This window comes from Acanthopagrus latus, chromosome 14 (genome assembly GCF_904848185.1).
Source record: "Acanthopagrus latus isolate v.2019 chromosome 14, fAcaLat1.1, whole genome shotgun sequence".
NCBI classification, from domain to species: domain Eukaryota; kingdom Metazoa; phylum Chordata; class Actinopteri; order Spariformes; family Sparidae; genus Acanthopagrus; species Acanthopagrus latus.
In genome coordinates, this window is record NC_051052.1 from 3,377,575 (window position 1) to 3,400,242 (window position 22,668).

At 38.8% G+C, this 22,668-nt stretch overlaps 2 protein-coding genes across 3 annotated transcripts in view; both read right to left on the bottom strand.

Annotated features, from left to right (window-relative positions):
• mpped1 (metallophosphoesterase domain containing 1) overlaps positions 1-10,696 on the bottom strand; it is a 93,516-nt gene extending 82,820 nt beyond the window's left edge. The window contains exons 1-3 of the mRNA XM_037122415.1: positions 10,550-10,696; positions 3,198-3,674; positions 204-385 (exon numbers count right to left, since the gene is read on the bottom strand). Of these exons, the coding sequence (XP_036978310.1) occupies positions 204-385; positions 3,198-3,376 (361 nt within the window). The 5' untranslated portion in view covers positions 3,377-3,674; positions 10,550-10,696. The remainder of the gene's footprint in view (positions 1-203; positions 386-3,197; positions 3,675-10,549) is intronic.
• A 4,744-nt stretch (positions 10,697-15,440) lies between these two features.
• Positions 15,441-22,668, bottom strand: part of scube1 (signal peptide, CUB domain, EGF-like 1) — a 126,856-nt gene continuing 119,628 nt past the window's right edge. For both annotated transcript variants that reach the window (XM_037122243.1, XM_037122242.1), the window contains 3 exons: positions 21,432-21,584; positions 21,132-21,211; positions 15,441-20,977 (listed from right to left, as the gene is read on the bottom strand). In XM_037122243.1, the coding sequence (XP_036978138.1) occupies positions 20,825-20,977; positions 21,132-21,211; positions 21,432-21,584 (386 nt within the window). In that variant the 3' untranslated portion in view covers positions 15,441-20,824. The remainder of the gene's footprint in view (positions 20,978-21,131; positions 21,212-21,431; positions 21,585-22,668) is intronic.

Genomic DNA, 22,668 nt, shown 5'->3' on the forward strand with positions numbered 1-22,668 from the left:
ATTGTAACCCTGAGATTCCGAGAATTTAAACAATCCATCCCTGTAAAAAGTTTTCCTCAAATCTTTTATCATAGCACCCGGAGTGAGTAAATTTAGCCTGTCATTGACCCCGGTCTTATTAATGGAGTGTGACACAGGGACCCAGTTACAGAAAATAGGCCCCTGTCCTGCTCTGGATGCAGAGCAACAACTTTCATGCTTACCTAGCCAGTCGTTGAACTTCTTGACCTCGGAGGGCAGTCCAAGCTCAGTGAAGTCTCCAGCATGAATGAACACGTCCCCATATGGCATCTGGATGGCGTCGGTTCGGGAGTGAGTGTCCGAGATGCACACAAAGCGGGTGTAGCCTGGTGGCTTGGGGGTGTCGTGGGGCATTGGGTCCACCCTGAAGAACAAAAGATAAGAAAGTTAAGGAAAGTTTAATGAGAGAGGAAGGGAAAAGAGGTCACTGCTGCTGTTGGTGCTGTTAAGAAAAACACAAGAAAGAGAACCAGTGCTGTATGCAAAGTCTCTGTGGTGAGATCCTGACAATGAAAGAGGTTTGAATCATCCCCACAGACTGAATCAGAGGAGGAGACAAGAGACATAGCGAGAGCGAGAGGCCACAATAAAAGTGCGGCGCTGAGAAAGACAGAAAGAGAAATGTGCAGAGATACAAAAAGAATAAAGTGCAGATATAGAAAAGGATAGTCCTGCGGGATTTTCAGAGAGTGTGCAGATTCATGAGGTCTCCAGGGGGAAGAGGGGAGCTGGTGAATAACTGTGGCCCACTTTAGTGAGCTCTCCTCCAGGTACGATAACACCCAGCACTGCCTCCTCCTCCTCCTCTTCACCCCACCACAAGAGAGAGAAAAAGGCGAGGGGAAGTTGGAAAGAATATACACATGCATGTAGGACAACCGGTAAGTGTGAGTCACGAACTAATTAAAGTTCATGAAAATGTTTCAATTCCAATTTTTGTGTGAGGACGAGAAAAATTAACAATATTATAATCCAAGATTCTCTCTTAGTTTTGCTTATTAACAACACCAAAAACCATTTTACATTCCCAGTGTCATAATGTAAATAAATAAATAAACCTATATAAAAATTAAATGTGAAAAGTGCCTCTTGACCTTTACTACTGGTATAATAAAAGAAAAACAATTTAAAATAAAAGTAAAAACGAAAATACGCTGAAATTTTGAAGGAAGCCTGTGCTTCTTCAAACTGTTGCCTCTCCACTGCACTCGCCATGCTATCCACCATGTTCACGGTGATTCTAACAAACTCAGCGCCACCTTCAATGTAATTACGTACCATGCAGACTAGCAGTGATTGACCATTTACTCACAGGGAGGGTCTTTCCAGTTACACACCAACCCGCTCTCATTACAGGAAGCAGACATACACTCACAGAGCCAAGAAGGAAAAAAACTCAAATTCATGAACCACACTATAAGTGTGTGTTGTCACGTGGTTAACGTAGCGTAAGGTTCAGTATTACATTGAGATTCATGGCACCCCTACAACCAAGTGGTTTGCTGCCTAAATCTAACAAGACCATTAGTGTGGCACAGTCACAACCTAGAGAAATATTAAGTTGCAACATGAAGAAAAGTTTCAACATATCTGTGGTTTGTAAAAACATACAGTGCATTGTCAACATTTATTCCATGTTAAGCCATTTTCTTTGGACACTTCCTTATGGTTTTCTAGCATTTTGGTCAACTTTTTTCCCTTCCCCATGCACCTTGGGTGTAGGTTAGGTTATGCCAGAATCCTCTACTTTGTTCCAACAATATTACTAGAAACTTTACTTTGATTCACATACCTGCTCATATTATAGCAATTTAACTCTGAGGGCCATCTTTACATTAAAAGCCTTCCAGTGGCTCAAAGGGCATTGCCCATCCCCCTAGCGAGTGTTAAGTCAAAAGTGGCTGAACACTAATTGGAAGAAAAGTAAAGTAGAAGCAGTTCCAATGTATTAATGATTGAGCACAGTATTTCCTATATACTTGAAGCAGCAGAGTGGAGAGTATGATGTGACTCTTCTTGAAATTATAGAATTAGTGCTGAGGAAATACACAATATGCTGAATTTATCAAAACAGCAGGTAACCACAGAGGATCTGTTGAGTTTGCAGAAAAACTGAAAATAGCAGCCACTGCAAATTAAAACAAGACCAAACCAGAAACATTAACAGATAATCAAATTTAACACAAGAAAATTAAATGTCAAGGCCTGCCTCTAACTTAAGTCTGTGTCAGTTAAGCATTTCTTGCATGATGTGTTGGTGTTGGCAGTAGTAGTAGTAGTGCCGAACCACCAGACTACCAGACTTCCTCAGACTGTAAGACTCCACATTTAGAAACAGGTTTGAAGTTAAAAGTGATTTCTTTTTTTTTTTTTTTTACTCATCCAACCCGAATAAGTCGCAATCTCTCATCTTCTCTTTGACTGTGTCATGTAGAGGCATTAGTACTAAAGACTGTTTTATAACCAATTAAAAGTTCCTTGTAGTTGGTATAAAGGAATAGTTCCATCATTTTGAGATGATTGATACTAATCTCATATCTGTGTGTTTATTGGAATCGGAAGATGGTTAGGGTAAGCTTAGCATAAAGATAGCAAACAGGGGAAACAGAGACCCCGGCTCTCTCCAAAGTTTAAATATTCACCTAGAAACACCTGTAAAGCTGACTTATCCTTATGGTGTTAGGTAGTGCCTGTAGAGACCAAAACCAAAATCTGAAGAAGAAAAAAAGCAGTACTGACAGAGATGTACTGGGCAGATGAATAAACTGTTTCTTATGTAACAGCTCCAACATGCAGCTACCCACATTTTTTTAAAAGTCTGCTTGTGTGCAGATTAGATAAATTAGGTACAATGTGTTTGTGAGATTTAGATGTACAGTAATGGTAGGTGTGAATTTTCTAACTTTAGACAAAGCCAGGCTAGCTGTTTCCCTGAGTCTTTGCACTGAGCTAGGCTAACCATGTACTGACTCCAGCTCTGTACTTTACAGACATGAGATAGATGTCATTTTTGTCATATCTCTTTAGGAAATCCGCAAAACATGTATTTAAGCGTGAACTAATTCAACATTTAATGTCATAAATAATGAAAAAAGCATCATGTGTATGAAAAAAGAGGAAAAGAAAATGTAACATCCTATATATGTTTATATGTGTGTTTTCTTCTGTTTACTCACATGTGGACATGTGGTGGCTGGAAGCGTCCCTGGTTGATGTTGTAGAAGGTAAAGGCCTGAGTGGGGTTCGTGCTGTACTCGTCCACCTCCACCGCCGCCCTGCTGCCTCGCTGAGAGTGTGACTGAGCCTGCGACTGCTGCCTCCTAGCAGCCATTATCTCTGACAGGGTGAAGGCCATGACACTCTGTACGGAAGTAGATGACTGGAGCAGCGCGAGGTGTCAGGTCAGGAAGTTAGGTTGCTTGTTGTTTTTTTGCTTTAGAATAGTGGGATAAATGGTTCTGGCGTGAGAAGAGGCGTCCCGACAGACTCAAATCCTCACTGAGCTGACAGTCACAGTGACCTGAGGAAAGAACATCACTTCCTCCCTCTTCTTCTTCTTCTTCTTCTTCTTCTTCTTCTTCTTCTTCTTCTTCTTCTTCTTCTTCTTCTTCTTCTTCTCCTTCTTCTTCTTCTTCTCTGCAGCTTCTCAGCACCTGAGAGGGACATAACGAAGCAGACCTGACATTATGACGTGGTATAGATGGGAATTCACAGAAGTGGTAAAAAAGATCAGCTGACCGACATACAGTAGTTTGAGTTAGTTAGTAGTTACGTCAAAACCTAATGTATTTTCAGCGTGTTAAAAATGATAAAGTTCTGGTTATTTTGATTTGTTTTGTATTGTTGTAAAGTGGATCTTTTGGAGTTTGAGGCAGAGGAAAGAAGAAAGAATTTGAAAACATTGATCCCATTTTAGACATTCTATAGTCCGTGGATCAGATGGGATGAGTCATAATCATCCTTATCAATGACGGGATGAGAGGGTGAAATACGTAATGATATTCCCTGCAGCAATCTGCCAGCAACAGAAGCAATATGTGTGTCTCTACATTAACACGCGCATCGTGTTAATGTTCTGTGTTCTTCTACATATCGAAAGGTCACACACACCATCATGATTCACAAAGTACAGTGGTTTGGCGTAAAGCAGCTGTTCTGATAAACCCTGAGACCCTGTCTAAACGTGTATTTCAGAAAAGTTTAATCATGTCTGATGGAGAGTTTAACTTCAGGTTTTAGTTTTCCAGCTTAAATATTTGTTACATTGACATTACCATGTGCATGCAAATGTTTAAAATAACTGAAAGCAGCCTCTCTAATTACAAAATTAGAGTGTATGGGCGGTGTGAACCCATCTGTGTTGAAGCATCTTATGAGTCCTTTAAATATCAGGAAACAGACTGCACCTTTGACTTTACACCAGCTTCATGTTGGTCTGTGGTGCTGTCACTTCCTGCTGCCTTGAGATAGCAATCCTCCATCAGTGGCCCTGACCTCACCTCATTTTAAATCCAAAACGCTCAGGGGAGAACAGGTGGGCGCAAGTACATTTGCTATTTTCACAAAGTGGGCACTGGGTGTGAAGATGATAACTGTGTCAGTCTGAAACCAGCTATGACACTTGCGCTGTGCTGTGAGCTGAGCATAAGATAGAGCCCGTTGTGTTTCGGACACTTGTGATTTTACAAAACTTCCTGACATTGATTTACAGAGAAAAAAAGGTGCTAAGACCTTGTTATTATGAATAATAATAATAACATGAATATGAATAATTTTTGGGTCTGACCACAATTTCTTTTTCCATGTTTTCGATGTTTAAATTTGATTTAAAGTTGGTTTTCCAAAAAGGTGCTTAGACATGGCTGTAATGAAACGGATGTTCAAACACTGGCTGCATGTTGCCACATTGGGTAAGGCTGAAAATAACAATTATTTATCTTAAATAATGAATTAATCAGAAGACAGAGGATAGTGTGTACAATGTCAATCAGCATTCCTTTTTATCTGATGATGCAACCAAAAACTAAACATATTCAATTTACCACCACAGAAGACAAAGAAAAGCAGAGAACTGTCAGAATTGAGAAGTCGGAATTAGGAAGTAAAGTGTTTATTTTTCTTCCAAAATATTGACCATTACTGACACTTCAGTCAATGCAGGGCTACAACTAACCATTTTACTCTATGGACCTGACTGGTATCAGTACACATCCCTTGTTAACTTTAGAGTTTTTAGTGAAATGCCTTTAGTTCACGACAAAAAAAATAAACAAAGCTGAACAGAATAAAAAACAGTAATCCTACAGCGCGGATTCCGTTAAAGTCCAGTCTGATAAATAAGGTCCGTGATGTCAGTAACATCGATGATAGATTTACATTCAGGATGAACCAAGAAGGTTTCCATCATGCACCATAAAGACCTAAGAATATTATGTTGCTATAAACTATACAAATCAGAAAAGTAAAATAAACTGTTACAAAAGCATTTAAAGATATCAAATCAAAAATAAATTTATCTTAAAATCTTAATCATCAACATATCAAGTCAATACAATAACAATCATAAACTGTAGATCCGTCTTACATGTACGTACGCTGTTTAGGGGCATACCCAACAAAAACAGGACAGAAACAATTATTCATCTATTCACTGTGAAACTACAGAGGAAAGCTGGGGATTTAAATCCAAGGCATTGAAAACCGTGATTTTAGAATGGTGTAAAAACACCAGTGTGCCGGACCATTTGTCAACAGTACATTCCATTACATGACAAGAGCGCAGTGTTTTTAAAAGCTCCCAGTCGAGGGCTGCATCCCAAGCAGCTACCGCAGTACCAGCAACCTAAGCACAATATTGTCACCGTGAATAGGAGGCTAATTGAAAAAACGGATGTTACGCAGAATGATAATCAGGCTGCAAATTGTACGAATAGAGCTTGAATGTTGTTTTTTTTTTAAACATTATTTAGTTTTTGTTATTAGTTTCTTATTAGCTCTACTGTCACGTCCAGTATGATCTCTTCATTTAATTTTTGATTTTTCTTTTGCTCCAGAGATATAGAATAATAAAAATAATTGATAAAATCTTTTCAGCGCCTGTTGTATGAGGCCTGCATATGTGTGTGTGTGTGTGTGTCGCCGAGTAAGACTGGATTTAGCTGTGCGGTTCATTTTTGGAGGCTCTGCCGACTGCTGGGAGAGAGCTGAGCTGCAGTGAGATGCTGGGCTGACGGGGATGCTGGGAGACGGAGTTGGTAATTTGGGGACAGGCGTTTTTGGCGAAGTCCGCCTGGACCACCGTGTGATGTCGGTGCTCCATCTCTATTCTTCATTCACTGCAACCTCACACACTGACAGTACACTGACGTGACAGATACACACTTCACACTTCACACCACGGTTGTTTGTCACGGGCAAATCCCAGCATGCTCTGTGGATGTGTTTCAGGCGCGCATACATTTCATGTGTGTGTTCTGTGTGCACACAGGTGGATGTGTATGCAGGCCTGTGCATGTTTATTCAAATGTGTTTCTGCTGTCGTGGATGTGACAGTGGCACTGCCAGTGTGAGACAGAAAGATGCATTAGCAGATGCTGCAAGACTCTAACACTATGGGCCCAAATGCAGCTTTCTAGATTATGGAGGAGACACAGGAAAACTGAAGTTTCAGCCCACAGAAAAACTGGCACCTTCTGTCCATTCAAAATCCTGATTTTATTCCTTTTGACCGACCGAGGTAAAATGTTCTATTTCTTACATCTGTCAGACAATTCACACTGATAATTCACACCTTTCAAATTCGTATCACATCCATTAAGGTTCAGCTTTGACCGTTCTTGTAACAAAAGTTAATTAACTAAGAATTTTCTATGTAAAGATTTTTGACAATTAATTTTTTATTCAGGATTTCTGCTTGATTCAGATAGTGACAGCTGAAGTTAGACAGGATCGACACAGGAGTGGGAGACAAGTCGTAATCCAATCCAGGCCTCTCCGATAAGGACGTAGCCTCAAGTCATGGTACACGTTTTATTAGGCGAGCTATCTGGGTATTTTTTTGTTTGTTTTTTAATCAATCAGTATGAAATGATGGACAAAATGGGCCAGATGCGTATGTCACCTGACTGTTTTTGACAGTGCTAATTAAAAAGGGCAAGGACAGTCAAAAGCTTCAGTAAAAGATCACGTCTCGTTCGCTTTGTCTCATCAGATCTGTCAATATCTGTGACTAATATTTGTGAATCTTAGGCCTTGGTACTTACTGGCAATCTTTTTTATTTGGTACAATACAAAAGAATCATTTTTAGACCTCTGTTAACCATGTTTTAATCCTTTCTCATTAAACAAGTTGTGTGGTGTGTTCTACCACCTTACTGCTGTGGGCTCAGATGCACTTTGAAAACAAAATGACTTGTAGCTTGAAGAGACGCTTCAGGATCGTTATGGTGTAAAGCACGGACAAATAGTAACAGTATATCTATACAGTATAGGTGTTTGGTTGGTGTGTATAAGATGGAAAACTGAAAATTGCACCTGAAACATGTCATGTACAGACAGCTTGAGAGTGTTCAATAATAAAAAAAAAATCATCTGAAATAGGTATTAAAATCAAAATTAAAATGAATATCATAAAATGAATATCATAAAATGAATATCATAATATATAACAGATATATATGTATATATACACACGCAATACACGTGTACCAAATGTCATACATGTGGCTAAAACCCATTAAATATGTAAATTGTCACCACCTTCTCCAGTCAGGCCCTAATTAATGAGGCACCAAGAGCCACTGTGTTGGTGTACATGTCTCCGTATGCCCAGCAGGCTGATTCAATAATCCATCTGTGGCAAAGTGTATGATTCACTGTGTCAAGACTACACAAAAAAGGCAGAGAATTCTTGGAAAGAGACTATGGGCGGCACAGTTTTGCCCCAACTTTGAGTGTGGCCACTTGGAACAGGTATCAAAATGTTTGCTTTTAAAGGCAGCCGCATGACAAATGGTACTCTGTTTCTACACCATTTAGATTACTCATGAGAAGACACAAAAATATGTTAACTGGGTAAACTGGCCATAGATGGTGCACTTAACTTGTACCAACCAGGTCAAAGGTGATGAAAAAATCTAACCTACCATTACACGTGGTGACATATCCAGGTGCATAATTTCAGAACATAATTACAATCTGATTTTCTAAATGATTTGCTAATATTATTGTCCCTTTAATTTACTTATTTTGCCTCTGGAGAGTCAGGCTAATGATGTGCTATATTTTTAAACTGTGCTGCTGTAAATATTGGCAATTCATACCGTGCATCACAATATAGAAAATGTATATTTGCTTGTCTGCCTTATTGAATTCTACCTGGTTAGAGTTGTGAAAATAATAATGTTAATTAAAAATATATATATTTTGAGTTCATATATAGTTTCATGTCTGTCAGAACATTATATTTTGCGAAAGACCATTGTTTCATCCCTTTACGGGTTATTTGCAATGATACCAACTGAAAGAACAGATGACAAAGAGCTTCCGCACGCTCAAGTCCACACCGTCTATTTAGTACATTCACAACCACCCGTCTCGTTTTTCAGGCATGCAGGACTTATGGCACTCAACCAAAGAACATTGTTGTTTTTTCCTGAAAATTCCACAGGGTAGTTTAAAAAAGTCTATAATTAGTCTACAGAATAAGCTTTTTTGGAAAGTCGTTTCTTTGATGAGCATTTTCCAGTTTTCATCTGGCACTGTGTTGTGAGTGCTCTATGCACATATCCAGAAATGACATCTTTTTCAAAATTAATACAGGTGAGAGGTGAACCTGAAGAAGAAACCCACTTAATTGATTTGCACCCGTGGTTGTGCCTTTTAGTTGGAAAATGAACTCAGTTGAAGATGAATCAGGATTATTGCTTTATTTGTTTAGACATTTTTTTAAATAAAATCTAAATTCATAGGAATGTTTAACTAATGTATTATTTTCCAGAGTGCAAACTTGGGCTCAGCCATTCCTTAAATAATTATCCAAATCACAAATATGATCAAGGATGAACTGCTTTTTTGATAAAGTAAAAACCAATCACATTGTCATCATTATTTTATTATGATAGAAATGAAATGCAAAAATGACCATTCCCACTAAAATCATAAGTCACATTGCAGTGTCCGTCAAAATAATTAGGATAATAGACTGTTTTTGTTTCTTTTATAGGCAGCAGTGGTCATGGCCACAATAAAATGAACTGTTGGTCAAGACACTGCACTTGATAAACAGTACTGTTTAACTTTCTGGAGCTCTTCGACTGGCATGACTGAATCCGTCTCTACAACAAGACATGTTACTCACAGACAAGTCTCAAAGAGGCTCCATACAGGGGGTCCTGAATCTGATGGGCTCTTAGCCGTCAGCAAGGAATCCAATGAGAATGAAAGAGAAGAGAGCTCTGTACTGTTCTATAAAATATGTTGCCGATAACTGCAGAAACAGAAGAGCGGCCGTCTGATTGATGCTCTCGGTGCTTGGGCGCTTTCTCATATTGAACATGCATCCATCACATTACACTTTGTGGCAATCTCCTCAGCTTAATTGCTAGTTTTCTGCTACATATGGACACACATCAAATTAAAAAAGCATCTGAAGGTGGCACTGTATTTTATCATTTGTTTGATGCATAGCCTTAACAGTGTGTGGGATGGTCTGATTGGAGTCATAACTCTGTGAAATATGGTGACAACCTATGAGGAAAATTCCATCTTAACAATGAATATATGACAGAATTCCATCTGGATGGAAAAATATGGAAGAAGAACGGATGTTTTGTTTTTGTTTTTTTTTTGGTACACAAAATATTTTTCTCTCTATTTACATTTACTGTAAACATTACATTACATTAAACTGCCTGTTTAATTACACTTAATTCACCTTTAATTCACTCACACACATATTTGTCTCAATTCATCAGTTCACAGGCATAATGCGTAACCTCAATTCAAATCAGCAAATGACGTCTTTTCAGATCAATTATGAGAGCATTCCTGTGAATTGTCAGCATCATGCACATTTTAGAGAAGTTCAGAATATTCATCACTAATCGCTCTGAATAACTGAACTCTAATCAAACTTTGGCCGTTTGGTCCCATAGGCAGCACAAACTCTCCAGCCCGTACTGTACTTGGAGACTTTGTCCTTCAGATGCGGCGCTACTGAAATCTGATCTAACATTAAAGCGTTCCCGCAAGCCCTGCTGGAACGGGTTATATTCCGGGACGTGAATGCGTGGTTTCATTAAAAACCCAGACTGCTCAAGCGACCCACAGAACCCCACATCACATGAGTAAAAAAAACAAAACAGCATATTCAAGTGAGGAGTCCAGGAGCCGACATTAAACCGGGAATACACACCCCCCGGCGCGGGTTTAACGCAAATCTGTGCTCTGCCCTATGATGCATAACAAGACACCTCTGCATAAAATGCACCTTGAAGATGAAGGGACGAAGAGTGAGGAGTGAACCTACCGGCACCAGTGGTCAGCTACGGTGAGGTTGCTCGGTGATGGATGTGGAGAGAGGACGCTGTCTGCGCTGTGACAGAGACGCGCTGGTCAGTTTGAATGCGCACCCCGTGGTGCACCGGTGGAGCGTCGTGGAGAGATCTATTTCCTCTTCCCCCTCCCCTCTCTCTCTCTCTCTCTCTCTCTCTCTCTCTCTCTCTCTCTTCCCCTCTCTCTCTATCTCCCTGTATTTCCCGGTACAATGAGGGGAGACGGAGAGAGGGAGGACCGGGAGCTGCTGCGCGGCTGCACACCGCTCATTCACAGCGACAGAGATCACGGCGGTTTGTGAGGTCAAGAGCCCTCTACACCTTTATTCCCCCTCTGCACCACCCACCATCCCGAAAACAGAAACTGGATAAGGTTTACAGTGGATGTCAAATTTTACTCTTCCACACATTGATTCATTCTGTGGTGAACAAGTTTGTTTTTTCTTTTCATTTTTTCATCGTCCGACATGATCGTTTAAAGCCAGGGTGCCCAAACTTCTTCCAATGGCGAGCTAAACTTAAAACCTTTAGGCCAAAATCAAACAAACAGTATTGTTAAGATCCAAAATGACACTAGGAAGTTCCCCTAATCGCCTACCATGTGTACCATGCTCAGATTATAAAACAATTCATGAATGATTAGGGTTCATACTGTAAGAACATTTTTGCAGGATGTACTGCTTTCATATGTTCTCTTATAAGCAGAAAATGTAAGTAAAAGGACTTTAATTAATGAGTGTATAATGTTTATGTTAAAGTTGCTTGAAGTCCAGAATAGGCTATTTGATCTGCTTTATGTACTTTTCTGAATATATATATATATATATATATATATATATATATATATATATATATATATATATATATATATATATATATATATATATATATATATATATATATATGAACATGAAGTTCTCTCAAATGTTTGGACCAGGTGACAAAATTAAATACTGATTGAAATTGCAACTACATTGCAGTAAGTAATGGTAAGTTTGAGAAAATGTAGGCCAGTCTGGTAAATTCAGAAATGTGCATGACTTTACGGTAATGCTGCCATTAAAACCAGGGAAAGACAACACTTGTGTCATTTTGCCATATAAAGATTTAAAAAGCAAAACAAATTATTTGATTAAGATAATTCCTGCTGCTTCCTGCAAATCAACTAATTGATTATGGATTCATAGTTTTAGCTCTTCTCTTACCTTGTCCCTTCGATATCCCTGCAGGGACCAACAGTGTCATTTTGATTTAATATGCTGCAAAAATTCAAAATTACAAGTAACTCAGTCCATCATTTAGTCCTTAAGTTGTAATTTTCTATAAATGCTACTTTTTTTCTACATTAATTTCATGTGCCAATTATTTTATAATATAGCATTAATCTATCTCTTCTCTTACATTTGATGATATTGGGCCTGAAGCTAATTTCTCCAAGTCCCTGGTAGAGAGAGACCAAGGGGAAGTGGAATTATCTTACACTAGTGACATCATTTTAGTCATTTGAGAATTATTATTTTTTTTTTGTTAGGATAGGACACGGCCATGAATAAAGATGTCAATGGGCTTCATCGGTTTCTCCACATCTTAGGCCCCTTTATCCTTTCCACCTAAATCGTTTTCAGTGATATATTGAATACCAAAACACCAATAAATTGTATGTTATTAATAAATGAGCTCAATCTGTTAAATCATTCAATTTTTGCTAAAATTAAAATAAAAAAGAATTCATCCTCCATCATTTATTGGCAAAGTTAGGGATAATCAGTCAAATTACAGCATTACAGCATATCACCACCTCTGCTCCTGTTTATCTGCAGGTAATTGGACTGGGATTTAGGCTGGTAATGAGCTAAACAAATAGACCACAATCTGGAGCTCAAACACATGCATCCATAACCAGCAAACTCAAAGAGTCTCAGGTTGGAGTGAGTCTGCCATCTGCTGGCCATAACTGGAAAGTTCATTATGACTTAAAATTGACAATCACTATATCAATCACTCAATGCTTTCTCCCTATGTATAGTAAGAAGGTGTATAAATAGGAAAATGGCAAAGTTGTGAACGTTTGCACGTCCTCATAAGAGTCCCATCTATGATTAAAATTTGATCAATTCCTCCCCTAATTTGTGAGACTGATAGAGGTCCAGGATGGACAGATACGCAATAGGTGTCAGCACAGAATAAACAGGCAATGGGTCCAATAACTTGGTAGGATATACTGTAAACCTGTATGAAGAATAATGATCTGATAGGATGTCAAGTAACTTCCAGCTACATTAACTCACACATGGTATTGTATTGTGTGCTACACATACAAACTCTAACTCAACAGCAACCTAATCCCAAAAAGTCATACACAATGCAGGTGCCTCCATTACGTGTGTGTTAGTCTGATTGGAGGTGAGCAATCAGAGCAACACAACCTCCTCTACACCATGTAGACCTGAAAAGACAATCAGACAAGAGGTAAAACACAAATAGACATTTCAAACATAGGGAGAAGAGACAGGGCAGGACGACATACACCACAGGAGAACACATAAGGACATTATTAATAAAGAGGATGAAGAGATGAGAACACCATTCACACAGAGGGAGAAGAGACAAGGACAGTATTGAAAGAGCAGAAATAAGGACACCATTCACACAAAGGGAGAGGAGACAAGTACACCACTCATACAGAGTGACAGGAGACATGTACACCACTCACAGAGAGTGACAGGAGACAAAGACATCATTCACACAAAGGGAGAGGAGACAACCGACATACCGTTCACACAGAGGAAGAAGAGACAAGAACACCATTCACACACCACTCACACTAAAGGAAAATAGATACAGACTCTATTCTCAAGGGGGAACCATTTGTACCAAAGGTGAAGAGTTAATGACACTATATGTGGGGAAGATGAAGAGACAAGTACAACATTCACACAGATGCAGAGGAGACAAGTTCAGCATTCACACAAAGGAAAAGAGACCAGTTCATGCAGAGGAAGAAGAACCAAGAACATCATTCACACACATGAGAAGAAACAAGGTCCAGTGGCCCAAAATATTTAAAATTTAAGTGATATCAATTGATTGTTGTATACATCAAATACTGTGAGTGGCTACAAAAAAACAGGAAAACTAAACCATGCTTTTGTTGCTATGAGTGGACATTACCTTTCAAAAGCAGATATTTAATGATATTTCCAGTGTAAGATTTTGCACCATCCTCATTATGTGGGTCAAAATCTTAACTGTCCAATATTCACTTTTGTTTTGGCTCAGCTTCTGCTCACAGCTCCTGAGGGAAATTTCGAATGTGAAGTGATACATTGGCACCAGCTCTGGAACTCTCTGCCCTTGGAGCCAATAGACAGAATATAGTATTCAGCCACAGGAACTTTTTGTAGTGAATTCTGTAAGGTTTGTAATGAAGTCATTGCTAAACCCTACTGTATACACTGGAATAATTAAACCAAACAGTAGATGTTTTGTCACATTTTGTCATCCAATCAGCCATGTTCCATCTTTATCACTTTATATCCAGTGAACTTTCAGCAGAGCAACTGATGGAAGGAAGGCAGCAAGATAGTGTAGGGAAAGTAATCTCAGCATCTGGCACAGTCATATTTGCCTGCAGCTGCTGGCTGCTGATTGGACATCCTAGAAAAGTCATGTAAGAAATATCAGATCTACCTGTCAAATATGATTAATGAATAACATCAGAGCAGCTGAGAACTTAAAGTAATATTCTAAACAGGCTGTTAACTCCATCACCAAAGGAGACTGCCTGACAGTCAGCAACAGGACATTTGCATGTGGGTAAATACATTTACACTAATTATTCTGTAATTATCCCGTAATTCACAGTTTATGTAATTCTTTTGTGCATGTCACAGTGTCATACTGAACTGCTGTTCTCAGGGGAAAAAAATAATAAGAGGACATGGATGTATCACCTTACAAAGTTGTAAGGTGACATGTTTATTTCCTGGAGCAGACTTTTTTCTGCTTTTGGTGTCAGCAGATTGACAGGGAGGAGGGTGCCATCCAATCCAAAAGTTATATTAAAACACACACACACACACACACCCACGCACACAGAAAAGAAAGAAAAAAGGAAATTTGTCTATACCAAATGAAAGTGTCATGCTGTGATGGATTATTTTATTCTGTGCAGAACAAACAAAAGCAAATGGCTGATTTTGTACAGACACACGAGAAAAACTGGAAAGAGACAAGCAAATATTTCACCTTTTAATGTGAAATCTGTAGTATTTTATATATCTACAGATATTTTTTGTCAAACTCTAAACACACATCATTCTACACAGGGAACCTCAAACATTCAGTAATAGATACAAGAAGAAAAACACGTGACAGGGTCTTTAAACATGTATCCTCTGCAGCCTGCAAAAATAAGACAACAAACATACAGTATATTGTATGGTGAGGTTACAATCTGCAGGATTTTTGCTCATAAGCTTTAATTAAGTAGCTTGTGTTACTGATGAGCGTAGCTGCTGGGGTGTTCACTGGAAGAGTGTAGCTCACCTCTCATCTACTTCTATGTGAAGCAAAGAGAGCGAAACATTTGTGTTAAAGAAAAACCGTGCCAGTGCTGATGATGATGATGAGTGTTTCTGGCATAGCGTCCTGATCTGCTGCATAGATTACAGAAGAAGATAACAACAATATTAGCAGTGTCAGCTTTTCTGAAAAGCGTACTTCACATGCACATAGGGCCATATCTGAGGAAAGGTAAGAGATGTAATGAGCAGATACGAGCTGCCTCAAGGGCTCCTCTGTGGCTCTTTCATTGTGGATGGGAAGATTTGACACATACGCACAAAATGAGACGACTTGAGTCTGTTTTCTGCTACTGTTTTATTTAATTTGTTCAGTACTGGAGTTTCATGGACCAAACAATGGCACACACTGCGTTACAGTTTCTCTCTTTGGGTACAACCGACTAACACAAACGTTAAAATTATTCCTCTACAAATTGGACTAAAGTACATACATACACAGTCTCTTTATCTATCACAGGCACCCAGCACAAAAATTCAATGCTTACTCACACACACACACACACACACACACACACACACACACACACACACACACACACACACACACACACACACACACACACACACACAAACAAACAGACACAAACAAACAGACACACACAGAAACACTCACACTTTACTGCACAAAGTCTCTCTCTCAAACACACACACACCCACTCACAATGGAATACATTCTTAGGAAAACAAAACAGTCACTTATAAATTTTAGAGCATTTCATATAATTTTTTTCATAACACAGTGCCCACCTCAAACAGGAAGTAGGCCGTACCGTGACATGTCTGTGTGGCAGCCATTTGGAACAATAACTAATAACATAATGCTTTTAGTTTGGGAACCTATCTAATGACCCAGTGACCTCACTGACAATTGGATTTAAGATTCCATTTTAAGGGTGATTATCAGCCAATGTCTAAAAATATCCTTTTAAATTATTTTCCATTTTTGGTTTTCTCAACTATTTAAAAGTTTGTTATGGAAGAAAACACTTAATGGTGACCAGATCAGCACTATAAAGGACCATATCTGTGGTTTGCCTGCTACAGATCACTAATTCCAACTGCTTTTCTTGACTGCAGACCGTTTACCAAAGGACAAGTTTTAAATGGATTTCCTTTCTTCTAGCCATTCTGGTTTTACTTCAGTACGCTATAAAAATCAAGATGCAGACAGCTTGTAGAGGTGGTATCCTCAAGAATATTCCAACATCCCAGATTCATTAGTTAGATGCTGAAAAGCGTCAGGCAGAGGAATGTTGGAACATCAGCTTCAGAAGTCAAAAATGAATTAAATCTGCATGTCATAGATAGGATAATGTTTGTTTACTGCATTCAGTACAGAGCCATAGCCTGGTAGGTCATCTATGAGGAACCCTTTATGATATTTCAGGATCTTGATAAGGTAATCCTATTTTTTTTGTCATCTGGGATGATATGACCATAGCACAGAGCTACTACTGGGAATTCAGTGGAGGTTCTGGATACATTTTCGAAAATGATCCTTGTGCTATAATACACTGACATGCCAAAAGTAAAAGAAAGTGCAGAGGATTTGTCTTTCATCAAGCTTTGAGGTGTCAATTTATATTGGCTATGGGATTTGTTTAAAAAGTTGCTGCTCTAGAGCCAATTTGAAACATTTCTCATTTTCAGATTTCTGTACCTCCCAAGACACTATGAGGAGAGCTTACAATGTGTTCCCTGCTCACAGATTTCTTACAGCACAAACACATTTTAACACACCGAAAGAAAGAACAAATTGCTCACTGTGATGGTTCATTCATTATATAGGAAGTTTGACATTTTGTAAAATATACACTAAGTTTAATACCGCTCTTATGTATGTATGGTAAATACATCTACCAGCGTCTCTAAAGCTGTAATTGATATATTTGTTGTATGAAACAAACAATCTAGATACATGTTAATAAGTGAGTTTTAGCAACATATCCTCATAACTATACAACTGAATAGACAAACTGCCAGTGACTCCCAAGTAACATGACTGTTGCAGTGCACAAGTAGTAGCCTACTTAGTACAAGTACAGCTGTTAGGTATAGGCAACAAAACTTACTTTAGGAAAACAGTGTTGGTCTGGGTAAAAATAACTACATCAGTGATGTAATTAAAGTAACATATGTATGTTAATAACCTCAAATAACTCACCATTGACTTTTGGTTTCTGGTCTGGTTTCTGGACATGAGCGGCGGCCTTCTGGGGGAGGGTACTGTGCTTGTCTGACCCTACCATCACCCAACCGCCTCCCTATATGGACTTTGCCAATATACTTTGTCACCAGACTAACTGCTTTGCTGCCGTAATACTTACTATGGCAACTAGAGGTCACTGGCTAACAAAAAAAACAGAAGCTAAGCCAATCAGCTGCTGGCATTAGCTACATATTTACTGTAGAGACATGAGAGTGGTGTCAATCTCAAAGTAAGACAGTGAATAGTCTTCAAGTCATTGTGCAAGTCTCTGCACCTTGATGATTACAATGTACTAAAATGAACAGAAACCAGTCTCTTTCTGTAAGGTAGGAAACCTCAAACTTTGATCTTTGGAAAATTCTATGCAATATAATTTGAATTGGACTAAAACATGCAAAATCTCCAGCCTGGTCCTTTAATTTATAATCATTCAAGAAAATCAATCAGAGATTTCCTAAAATTAGCACTGACACTCCCTCAACTTCCTTATGCTCAGCACAAAGACTCTTTACATGAATGACTCTGGGAACAGGAGGTAAGCTTCCAGAGCAGTGTTAACACAGATAATGAATATTGCATATGCATTTGTTATCATCCATCTGGGTAAGCTTCTTAATGAACAAAAAAACACACAGATAAAGTTCACTGGCTTACAGTTGAAGCTGTAAGTGCTACAGACACACAGACACTCAGATAGGAGATGCCTCTTATTCCGACTGTATCCCTGCCACTACATTCACCTCCAGATCAACACTCCAGTCACACATACATGTTTTACAACTCCACTCACATTGTGCACATATAGAGTCCATCTTCAATATGCGATATAGGATTTCATAGATGTATTAGTACCAATGGGAATGACACAGAAACATCTAGCTGGGTTATAAAAGAAAAGCATAGTATACACACTATACTTCCTATTTAATGGAAAGAGATTGCATCCGTGTGAATGCATATATTTGAAGTAGTTTTTTTAGAAACAGGCATATACTGTAGTAGTATGTATGTATAATGCCATCATACAAGAAGCATTTATGGTGAAGCTTCTTCTCTCTGGCAGCTATAGGACATGTTGGCAGGATGAAGCAGGATGGGGCAGTGAAGACACAGACTAGCTGTAGTGGTGCTGGCAAGTTAGAGTGATCCAATGCTTAAACTGTCTTCCTTCCACTTTAGTTTAACACACAATCTCCACTGTTGAGATGTTGAGGCTTCAACCGAAATGTTTACTCACAGGGTGAGTGAATGGGACTTGAAGCTACTGTAACTGAGAGATTTAGGGGTAACCGCAAGTCACAGAGTGGGAGCAATAACAGGAGACACAGCTGTCTTTCTCTCTCATCACCGCCACATGTGGCACATATCAAAACAACACAAAAAAAGGTAACAAATACGTAACTATAAAATTCAAGTGCAATTAAAGTTCCAAATATTAGTTACATCACATCCATTTCTCTCTAAAGTAACAATTTGTTACTTGCAGGTAGTTTATCTCATCTTGTTATATATCTGTTTTTAATTATTTAATTACAATATAGTCGTCCTGATTCACCCCAGATAATCTTTCCCTGTGCTCCGATGGATAAAGCACTCCCTAAAGTGGAATGGTTAAGATTTCTCCACTTTAACATTTCATGCAAATCATTTGCCTTGTTAAGGTGTGTTTTAAGTGCACCAATCTTCTTCTCATCTCTGGCTTGTGCACATCTATGCCAATAAAGAAGTTTAGGACACATCCACATACACTGTGTGGGCTAATGCATCATAACACATCATGCTGTGCTGTGTATGTCCACACAAACACACATGTCTTACATATCTGTATGTACGCTGCATCTAAAAAATCTGTGATGTGGGCTTCTGCAAGTTCTGACATGTTCAGTATAAATACAAAAACAAAACAACAACACATAAAACAAAGCAAAGCAAAATAAAATGAGGAAAAGAGAAAGTAAAAGAAAGAATGCAGAAAAAAAACATGTTAATAAAGATGCAGAAATTGGGGAATGGTTGGGAGAACAAGAAGATGTGGAGTGCAGAAATAGGGTTTGACCGATATATTAGTTTGCTGACTGGTGGTGCCAATAATACGTTACCAAAATTACATTGGGAATACATAATTACGGATTTTCTCATGCTTTACAGATTATTAATAAAACATTTGAATAGAAATAGTTCAACATGTTGTGAAATTTGCTTTTTTAATGAGAGTTAAGATGATTAACACCACTCAACTAAGCTTATCATACTGACTGGAAGCAACAGGAGACAGTCAGCCTAGTTCTGTCCAAAGGTATACAAGAGTCAACAACTTTTACAAGGACCAGGATGGACATGTCCTGCTCTGCAGCCAGCACATAACCTCCTGTAAAACCACAACATTTTGTATTTACTTTTTAAATTTAATATACATATGTGAGAGGGGGGACAATCTTTGTTTCTACCAAAACAGTGAAAATTCATTGAACAGCAACATTGAAGTCATTGTGGCTTAATGGTTGAGATGGTAACCACAAACTGTAAAAGGCCCTGGATGGGGTCACTGTTGCATCTATCTCTCCCTCATTTTCTGTCATCTCTCAACTGGTCAGATCAAATAAAGGCATACAATGAATAAAAAACAAAATGGTGGTTGTCGCTGTTTTCTTTTTCAAGCTAAATACAACTCTTTGCAAACGATACAAGCCAAAAGGACACTTCACTTTAACATGTAATCTGTTAAGACAGTCACTGGAGTACACTATTGAACAGATATAGATTATTTCTGTGACTACAGCTACATAACAGGTATGCACAATATGCATATTTTAAATGTTGGTCAATAAACACATTTTATTAGCCACCATAAAAGCTAAGTTTTCCTTCAATTAAATACATCAAATTGACAAATCAGTTGCTCTATATTTTGATATTCTTGTTGTTCTTCTCAGTGACAATGATTAATAACATCTACTGTGATATTGATATAGCTGCTTGTTTCTGAAATTGACCTAAAACAAAGGGCATGAGGATCTGCTGTGCTATGTCTGACCATGTCTCTGCAGGCCTATAATGTTGTGTTTTTGACTTTGTTAAAAATACTGACAGATATTGCACCTTCACTGACATAGCATTCAAGTTACCCTGTCTTCAGGGAATGCTACATGTTACGATGCCAAACTGAGAAATAATACTCAAATCTTGTCAAATTTAAAGAAACAACATATACACACAATATATATCAGAAATCCTCTGCTGCATTTTAAAAAAAAACATATCGGCCAAACCTTATACAAAAAGCTGCACCAACTGAAGGTAAGGGGTCAAAGATGAGGAAAGGCATCATGTGACAAATACAGGAAATAAGAAGGGAAGATGGGGGGAAAGCTGAGGGGGAGTACATTTAGGTTGTTGGATCTGGAATGACACAGGATGATGGGAGTCTTGAACAGGGCAGAAGGGGGGGGGCCTGTCTATTTGTACGGCCGAAGGAACCTGGTGACTTTGGAGCGCAACAGCTTGATGAAGGAGCGAGGGAACATCTCTTTGGACTCCTGTGCTGTGTACCTGAAGTAGTTCTGAGGATGGGCCAGCACATCAAACAGGGCCTTTATTAGCTTCTTGTCCTGTAGGGGGGAAACATAGACAAAGAGCATTATCTCACTTTGCCAGTCATAGGTGAGGGAGGTGAAGACTTTTTTCAACCTTTTTCAACCAGTTCCCTTAAAGTCAAAGCACCATGTAATTATAGGTCTGAAGCTGCATTGTATCCATCAGTACCTTCAATATCTCCTGGTGGTTCTCAGAGGCATAGAGCCTCCCATCTCGCACTATGTCTTCTATCAGCTGCTGGTAATCCTCTGGAACACAATGGAGTGATGATGAGACCACAATACACAGTTCAGTTAAGTACAGTATAGAGTCTTGTTGAGTGAAGGTATGATTCAGCATATAAATCAGTAACAACACAGTTTTGTTTTTTGTTTTTTTTAATTTAAAACATCCGAAGTTCACTAAAGGCAACCTGTACATGATATTAGATCCAACTCAACTGTCTGAATTGTGTTCAGGGTGACTCACCATCATAAGTGACATATGGAACTTGGAAGCCTTTGCCACTATTGCCCTCGTTGGACTTGAATTGAATCCAGAGCTTGCGAGAGCGAGATGTGAAGGCGATTGGTCGTTCATAGGTCTGACATGTCTCATAGGTAGTGATGGAGGTAGGGTGGGCTGGAGGAAGAGGACAAACATGTCAGAATAGTACATAGACATGCTGGCAGGCAACATGAGAGCACGGTGAGGAGACATGATTAACAGTGCAGCGCAATTGCTCCCCTTTGCCACTTTCAGTTTCAAATTATACCTCAAATCCTGTAATCGTGTCAACTTTGACAAGCTAAATAATCTTGTCCTCCTAGGTCCGTTATGCAATAATCATATTTTTTTACCTTCTAAACTTGACTCCGCATTTACACTTTGGAAGGGGAAAGGTATCGTATCATTCTGCGACCTGTTTTTAAATGGTACATTTGTTGATTTTGAGAGTCTGTTCCATAAGCATGACTTGCCCCGGACCAACTTCTTTCGCTACCTCCAGGTTCGCTGTTTTATTAAAGATCATTGCAGTACATTTCCATGTTTACTGGCAGATTTACCTAAAATTTTTGACAAACCAGAAACTTGGATAAAAATGATATAAAAAGCTGTACACAGGTATTCTCCAGGCTAACCCCTCTCCACAGATCACAGCAAAACAGGAGTGGGAAAAAGAGCTAGGAATATAACTCCAGGATCCTTGTTGGGAGAGAGCCAAATTACAAGTGAATAGCTCCTCATCCAGTGCCCGTCTTAACTTAATACAATTCAAAGTACTGCATAGAATGCATTTCAGCAAAGCAAAACTAGCAAAGATTTTTTCTGGCAGGAGTGAAGCTTGCAATAGATGTGCCTTTGTCCCAGCTGACTTTGCTCATAATTTCTGGACATGCTCAAAACTAACAGGGTTCTGGAAGAGCTTTTTCAAGATCATGTCAGAGGTTTTAGGTGTAGCTATCACTACCTGTCCGCTCATTCCCTCAAATTATTCAGAATTCAGTAAACAGACATTAAATATTTAAGCATTTGCCTCTCTGATTGTCCGCAGGCATATCCTTCTACACTGGAAGTTGCCTAAACCCCCAGCAGAACAATCTTGGCAGACTGACTTAATGTCATTCCTTAAATTAGAAAAAATCAAATTTTCACTCCAAGGGTCAACTGAGAAATTCTATACTACATGGCAGCCTCTTATCTTATATTTCGATGGTGTCGGAGT